Source organism: Sinocyclocheilus anshuiensis, unplaced genomic scaffold, assembly GCF_001515605.1.
Source record: "Sinocyclocheilus anshuiensis isolate Anshui unplaced genomic scaffold, SAMN03320099.WGS_v1.1 scaffold112, whole genome shotgun sequence".
In the NCBI taxonomy this organism is placed as follows: Eukaryota; Metazoa; Chordata; class Actinopteri; order Cypriniformes; family Cyprinidae; genus Sinocyclocheilus; species Sinocyclocheilus anshuiensis.
Window position 1 is genome coordinate 2,098,718 of NW_015557175.1, and position 8,268 is coordinate 2,106,985.

Below are 8,268 nucleotides of genomic sequence, written 5' to 3' on the forward strand. Positions count from 1 at the left end.
TATTTGAGAATCGAGATATTTCATGATATAGTTAACACGTTTGGGAATGTTTCGAATAAAAAGGAAAAAATAAATAAAACATAAATGCTGTTGTGGCTGCTGTGTGTCACATGGCGAAACAGTGAATTTCCAGTGGTTCTCTTTTGTGATATTTAGATTTATTCAGAGATGATTGGTTGCAGGAAGCGAATGTTGTGAATATATTTTAAATGTTTCCAGTCATTTCACGCCAATTAAATTTCATAACAGGTATATCAGTAACGTTCGATTTCTAAAAGAAGGCCTTCGAAAGGCATTAGAAAAATATTAGGCTTATTATTAAATGCAATTGTTACGTTAAAGAGTTATTTCTACCTGATCTTACCCTTACATTTGGTTTGCTGTGTGACCAAATTTAGGTTGATTCCGTAATGTTAAATAAATTATATATATATATATATATATATATATATATCAATTTAGATGTTCCCACATGAAGCACATTTTTAGTTCGCCAGTTTTTTCAGTGCATGCAGCCCAGTAACATTGACTTAACACTCTAACATCAATGGCTAACAACTATACAATCCAAAAGTAATGTTGTTTCAGATCTTATGGTCAAGTTAAGACAAGCCAAACCATCTTAATGCTTTAATATTCCAGATGAACTGACACACTTGCGCGACGCCTCAACGTTCTCCATTTTCACCTGAAATAATGTATTTCCACTTGAAACAGCCCTTAATAAATTAACTTCGTTTCTGTAACCTAACGTAGTGATGTGAAATAATATTTTTGATTAAACCCTGTTCGTGTTATAACCTGAAGTAGTTTACCTTGTTTGGATTACGTGACAAAATGGTGTGGATTTATACACATTCAGAACTGATCATGTGGTCAAACCACTCAACTTTAAACTGCATAATGAATGGCATTTCAGTCACAACGATCCTCATTTGGAGACTTTTCTTAAACAGCCCAACACTGTTGTGAGCTGGGACAGGTGATGATGGGTGGCACAGAATGGGAGGGCTCAATCTGAGATAAGGACGCTCTCTATTAGATAAGAGCGCTTCTCTCCGCACCTTCAACCAGCGTCTAATAGCAGCGGAAAGAGGAAGATAGAGGCGACTCTTCATCTAGTGTTGCTTCCACGAGGAGATACACATATATAGTCAAGCTCCAAAGGAGAATTTACTACAGTTTACCTGTGGACATCTGTGGGAACTTCACGAAGTCAACTGATGTTGCTTTGAATTTGACAAGGTGAAACGAAGAACCTTTCTTCCACCTTTATCCAAGCACGCACGCAAATCTGTCGCGATGCTTCCGAGTCCTGTAACCTCAACTCCATTTTCGGTAAAGGACATCCTCAAACTGGAACAGCAACATGCTCTGAACCCCAGTGGATTCATGGGTGCTGAGCAGGACACTGTCCCGCTGCAGTCGCTTCAGCTTCAGTGCATGCAGAGCACGCTGAGCCGGAGCCTGGGTCTCCTCTACAGCCCCGAGAAACACAGCGTGATCGCGGGGGAACAGGTGAAATGCGCCCTCAATTCAGACGACTTTGACATCGTCAGAGGCTCCTGCGGATCTCCAACGGAGGAGGAGATGGATCCGAGCGAAGAAACAAGTAGGATATTTACAGTTAATACTGCTGTTCAATCATTGCAAAGTGAAGGATTTATTTTTAAATCCTTTGCGTTAAACAATCCAAGTGTTTTTGTTACAACCAAAACTGCACTGAAAAAAATGTTTCATTCATCCAATGAAAAAAATGTAGGGTAATGATTCACAATTCACATCTATATTTTTTTACTTGAGCCAATGGAAAAAATAGGCTCTTAAAGGCTTTAAAAAAAAATAGATATGAATCATTACCCTAAATTTTTACAGTCAGTTTTTACAGTCTGTTAAACTGTAAAGTTCCACAACGAACTTTTTTATTCTAGGCTATTTTTTTAATCATAAGTTGACTGCTAAATTCTACAACAATAAAAGCGATATTAGACATTTAATTAGATGTTAGTAGTCTAGTAGTAGTAGTAGATGTCATTGTAGTTGTAGTAGTAGGCTAGCCTACAGTATTATTAACAACAAAAATAATAGAACTATTAGGCCTATTGTTTTTGTATAGGCTATATTAATCCCTGCGTTCAATGCAATTCAGTTCACATTTATAAGCATACATTTTATTCTTATTGTATTTATTTCATATATTTTTTTCGAATAGGCATGTGTCCATTTGACGATTCCAGTTATAGAAGAGATGAAACACCGGGGGAGAACGCAAAGCAGAGGCTGCGCAGGAAACCTCGAGTGCTCTTCTCTCAGACTCAAGTGTTTGAGCTGGAAAGACGCTTCAAGCAGCAGAGATACCTGTCAGCACCCGAGCGAGACCACCTGGCTCACGTGCTGAAGCTCACCTCAACACAGGTCAAAATATGGTTCCAGAACCGGAGGTACAAGTGTAAGAGACAGCGCCAGGATAAAAGTCTGGAGCTGGCCGGCCCGCGGAGGGTGGCGGTGCCCGTGCTGGTGCGAGACGGCAAACCCTGGCATGCAGCTCCGTACAATGTCACTGTGTCATATCCCTACAATAACTATTACAACAGTTATGGAAACAACCCATACCACTGTAACCTCACTCCTGTACCACCGTTTGCCAACACAAGTCAAATACCTAACCACTTTGTGGATATGAATTTGACGACGGGAGGTGTCGATGGGATCAGGACTTGGTGAGACCTGCCATCAGTCCTGGAAGAGAAGATTTCGGATTAAGACTATTTAACCGAATGGCACTGCTGAAAAACGTTGAGGAAAACACACTGTCATGTCCTATAAATTGTTGTCTGATTTTATATATATTTTTGTTTTTATATCTCTAGTTTACACAACAAACAACAGCAAATAAAGACTAAATATTTAATAACGTTTAGCTTGAATGAGATTTTGTCATGCTTCTATTTAGAGATTTTTCAGGAAAGCTAAATTATGCAAAATACGACTTTCATCGTGAGATGTGTTGCGGATCCACGACAAATAACATATAGGCCTATTTAACATATCAATTCAATGTCTGTGAGTTAACATATGACCATCTTTGATGTATATTTAGATCCCATTTTACAATAGCCTAATTTATATTTTTCGAGTAGGTACACTCCGACTTTCCTTCCTCAAAGAGTTGTAAAAGTCCAGTGAACATAACATTTTGAACGATAATATATAATACAAACTGTTTGGCAGTATAGACTATTTAACCTTAAAATATTAAAAGTAAAATATTAAGTCATCAATTAAGCTACGTTTTCAAATATATGTATATGAATGTATGTATGTATTTATTTGTAGCCTATTTATTTAGTCCAATGTATGTGGACTAATTTGGAGTAGAATTTTATTATTATTATTTATTTTTTTTTTTTTTACAATATAAGAAACAAAAGGACAATTTGAAAAGAAATGGTCTGTCAGCTCGTTTAGGTTGCAGACATATTAACTCTTGCAGTTATAGTGATATTAAATGTATAGCAATCGCACGGTTCACTGTACAAAGTAAAAATGTTCATTGCGTTTAGTTATTTTTTTTTTCTGATTCGATCCTTAAATTTAGTTTCGTTGGTATATCCCAGTGTAGCCAGGTTGATTCGGTCATATTAAATATTTTATAATAACACGAAAAGAAAGAAAGAAGTTAATATAGATATTACCATATGAAACGTTTTAGGCCGCTTGAAAAAAAAAAACACTTTATTATTTTATTATAACACAATATTATTATCATCTCCTATTTCAATTTTTCGTTTTTTTTTTTTTAAGGTTAACAAATAAAAAAAACATACAGATACAAACAACAGGTTCCTACATTAGTTATTATTCTGTTTCACAATTTTCTAGGGCCCATGAGAGACCCTGCTGCAAAGATGTGTCACGAATTTACATTACGAATAAATAACTTCAACGCGAATTTATTTTAAGATTTAAAATAAGTCCAATCGATTAAACAGAGTGACAAACTTGAAGTTAAGCAAGACGCTGCAATTCGCTGTAATATCGTAAACTAAACAAATTCAATTATCTCCCAATCTTAACGCTTTCCAATGAGCTTGTCATTACACTCGCATTAGCCAAACAGATAAAACAATTGAAGAGCCGTGATAAGTCAGAGGACCCAGGATGCGGCGCTGAGAGTAAACAGAACCGCAGACAAGCCGGCACTCTTTCAGTCTTGTCTCCCGATCTGTCAAGAAAACGATTAAAATCAAATCTTACTGCGAGCAAGCTATGATACTAGATCTGATAAACCAGCCCTATAGGAGAATGTTTACTAATATGCGGCTTCAGCGTTGAACAATTTCGTACAGAATTTAATTCTGCTAATTTAGATATTTCATGAAGGTGCTTCTAAGGGACAAGGGACTGTTATTATGTTATTACAACTCAATTGACACACAACTATAAAATACAATAAATACTATATATATATATATATATATATAGTATTTATTGTTTTGTATAGTATTCATTTAAGCACCTTCATATGTGTAATGGCTTTTATTCTTATCAGACATTTCTGAATACCAATTAAACATTAGTAGAGGGTCTTAATAAACAGACTATTAGAGCAATCTGAAATGTTTCACTGATGCTGATGAGGGAGAGTAACTTCAGTCTTATCTTAATGGGCAATTTATTTCCTGTTTAAGACTGTGGATAGAACCAAGACAGAGATGGAAAACTCAAGAGTCTCGTCAGCACTGAGCTCAGATAAGGGAAGAGTATTTGGCTCGGAGCAGTATTTAGCAGATTGATATACGTAGCTAAGAGTCGGAAGACATTTGATAACGCTGCAGAACAGGTTTCTTCGCTTTAAATTGTAGTTTAGTTTATATTTTAGGTTTAAAAGCATTTATCTTTGATCTGGGTGGGACATCACAGGAGTTCACAAAGGACATCAATGGAACTGAATTCAACTAGAACTAAAGCAGAACTGTATCAAAATGTTAAATCACTAACAATAGGAATGTGAAAAACAAACAGGCCTCTGAAATCTAATGCTGGAACTTGTTGGAGCACACAAAAAAAGTTTAAAACAGGACAGGGAGAGTGGCAGCATTTAAAGAGACTTGAAATGCGAGTCTTCAGCATTTTTCTGAGGCAAACAAGGTCTGTAAGGACACTGCCTCTGCTTTTACTACATCCGAAGAGATGTTTTGGACATTTTGTCTGTATAAAGGCTAGACATCTATAGAAAAGACTCCCATGCTCCCTGACAATGCTTACACTACACATCTGTCCACACTTAAGAGACATCACTCAACTGCCTCCACATATAAACACACTCATGACCCCTGGCAAGACACTTAAACTGAAGGGAATACCGGCAAAACTGCATTTTAATTTTATCTCAATGTCAAAAATGCATTTCCTCTTCTCTGCTTATGTAGGACGCTTGTTGTGCAACTGATTGTTATTTGCCATTTTATCATCTCACCATCAAAGACATTAAAATTAGCCCCACTGAATTTGAACTGAACTGATCTGGATACACTCTAAAAAATGCTGGGTTAAATATAACCCAGCACTGGGTTAAAAAGGGACAAACCCAGCTATTGGGTTGTTTTGACCCAGCTTGTCCCTTTTTAACCCAGCTTATATTTAACCCAGCATTTTTTAGAGTGTAGTATATAGGAAATATATTCTCACAATACTCTGCATGCAGTTTCTTATCACTAGAAATACCGTTTGCAGTTGCCTACAGAATACAGATTTGCCCCTTACCTTCCACATCTTGTAAAGATGACCCCAGTGGGGCTTTTATTGTGCACAATGTGGTGAGTGAGTTGCTTTGATGCCTCATTGCAGAGCAAGCTGTGGAGACATTATATCACCTTGATTGCTTCTTAAAAGGGAAAAGTAGTTAATTTGGTGCAGATGAGATATACTCACCTTTTTAGCATGCCGTGCCTCCTTTTGTTCTCACCCTCGCTGCCCTCTAATGCGGAACAAGTGTCTCCAGCTCATCCGCTCTGCTCGTCCATCTGACTGAGTGACTACATTATCTTTGTTCACAGCAAAAGCCACACAGTCGAGTCACTGTCATAGATTATTGAACCAATGTTCAAGCGACAAAAACCATAGCAGCACCACTTCCACCTCTGGATATTGAGGGCAGCCTAGATGATGTATCCTGTATTACTGTACCTATACTGACTGTAAGTGCAACAGTTCTAAGCTGTCACTGCTCACATAAGACTTGTGTTTTCCCTTGTAACATAGAAGCACATTTTATTAAAAATTAATTACTTATTATCAAAATAATGAATGAATATACTTAAGTGCGAACTGAATGCAATGTGTTAGACACTTAATTGCATGTTAATTGCAAAAAAAACGAAAATGTATTATAGTTTGCATTTATATTAGATGAAATTAGTTGAACTTAAGAGTGTTTTTGACCCACTTAAGTAGGACTTAAGTACATCTTTATACATCATTTCATAAATACTTCTATTGTCTTTGAAATGTGATTAAAATGTACTGACAAGCATTTATGGTAATTTAAAATATGAAAATACAAACATGTATTTAAATATATTTGTAAATACGCATTTGTAATGATGAAGTTGCAATTTAGTACATTTAAAATAGATTAACTTTAAATGTAATAACACTAAAAATATAATCAATTACTTTACATGTGCTGTAGTATGTTAGTCAACACATCAAAATAAGTGTACTTTAAGGCATGAACACATGATTTAAAATGTACTTTAAAGTAAAACTTTTAATTTGACATTTTTATTAGGCATACTTAAATGCATTAATGTACAATTAAGTAGCCTTTTATTTCATTAATGTTATATTATCTGCAAGTACAATTAAGTGCAAATTCAATAAGGGCACTTCTTTTTCACAGGCTTAGAATTAATGCAAAATTATAAGAATGAATGAATATTCCATAAGAAGAAACTGCCATCAACTGGCCATCAAGTTGTGCATACAGTATCTGCCATCAGGTCTCTTCTATACCAGAATTTTAGAATCAAATATACAAACTAATACCGTTATCTATATAGCACAATGCAACCAAAATAATAGTTAGTGCATATGTCTGAAATGACTAACTAAATACTTTTTTTTATTTTTTTTATAGATAGCATTGCATTCCTGTTAGCTCTTGTTAGAAACATTTTGGTAAAGGAATTTGTCAAGGAGTAAAAACATATCTTAAATTCTTCCATCCATCAGTCAGGCTAAAAAAATTCACTATGCTCAATACATTCATCTTAATTACTAGCTTATCATGTTTGGTTTAAAATCACAGCTACACTGGTTTGTATGTGGCAAACAGAACTGCAGAACAGGTAGTTGCCTGAAGCGAAGCGCTGGTTGTTTGTTCAGGGATCACCCCAGCAGGAATGAGGAGGTTCTGTCACTCAAGCTTTCACCCTGCTGTCTGTCTCAGTGCTTTATCTGTGTCTCAACCGCCAGCTTTTCTGCCCCAACCAGTCATGTCACATGCAAAAACCTCATCAAAAGCCAAGTATTCTCTCATGTTGCTATGATTCATGGGTTGATACACTCAACAAAGAAGATCTGACTGTCACTTAAAAGACAAGCTGTATGACCCATATTAACTAAAAAAAACAAAAAAGAAAAAAAAACTGCAAGGAAAGGGTGTGCTTAAAACAAGCGATTATTAAAGTTCATGATGTAATCACTCGATTTAAACAATATAAATGACGGCACTGTGTGAAAGCTTCTAGACTATTGCCCCTTCAGGAGAATGTGATAAATTATGATTTAAAATGCTGTCATGTGGCTCCCCCTGCTGATTGAAAGATCCAGTTACACTATTGCACATCCAGGAATTCCCAAAGGATGAATGCAACGAACTCATTGTCATCATTTTATAAAATAAATGTAAAAAAATTTACAATCTTACAAAATTGTGACTTTTTTCCTCGCAACTGCAATTTTTTTTATCTCACAATATCTTATAATTCTAATTTATATCTCGCAGTTCTCTTGTTTTGTATTGTATGATTAAAGGAAATTTCTGTAACCCTACACTCTAAAAAAAATGCTGGGTTAAATACAACCCAGTGCTGGGTAAAATAGGGACAAACCCAGCAATTGGGTTGTTTTGACCCAGCGGTTGGGTTAAATGTTTAACCCAACATTCTGGGTAGTAACCCAACCACTGGGTCAAAACAACCCAATTGCTGAGTTTGTCCCTATTTTACCCAGCACTGGGTTGTATTTAACCCAGCATTTTTT

The 8,268-nt window shown here is 35.9% G+C and overlaps 1 protein-coding gene across 1 annotated transcript; it reads left to right on the forward strand.

Annotated features, from left to right (window-relative positions):
• Positions 1 to 1,302: 1,302 nt before the first annotated feature.
• LOC107678400 (homeobox protein Nkx-2.5-like) lies at positions 1,303 to 2,724 on the forward strand. The gene is made up of 2 exons (XM_016473638.1): positions 1,303 to 1,612; positions 2,213 to 2,724. Exons 1-2 carry the CDS (start codon positions 1,303 to 1,305, stop codon positions 2,722 to 2,724), a joined length of 822 nt encoding a protein of 273 aa, XP_016329124.1.
• The last annotated feature ends 5,544 nt before the right edge of the window (positions 2,725 to 8,268 follow it).

Excerpts from the sequence above, each read along its gene's own strand:
- LOC107678400 (XM_016473638.1), top strand. The coding sequence starts at position 1,303 with ATGCTTCCGAGTCCTGTAACCTCAACTCCATTTTCGGTAAAGGACATC. Across the intron at positions 1,613-2,212 it reads GGATCCGAGCGAAGAAACAA|GCATGTGTCCATTTGACGAT; the intron begins GTAGGATATTTA and ends TTTTTCGAATAG.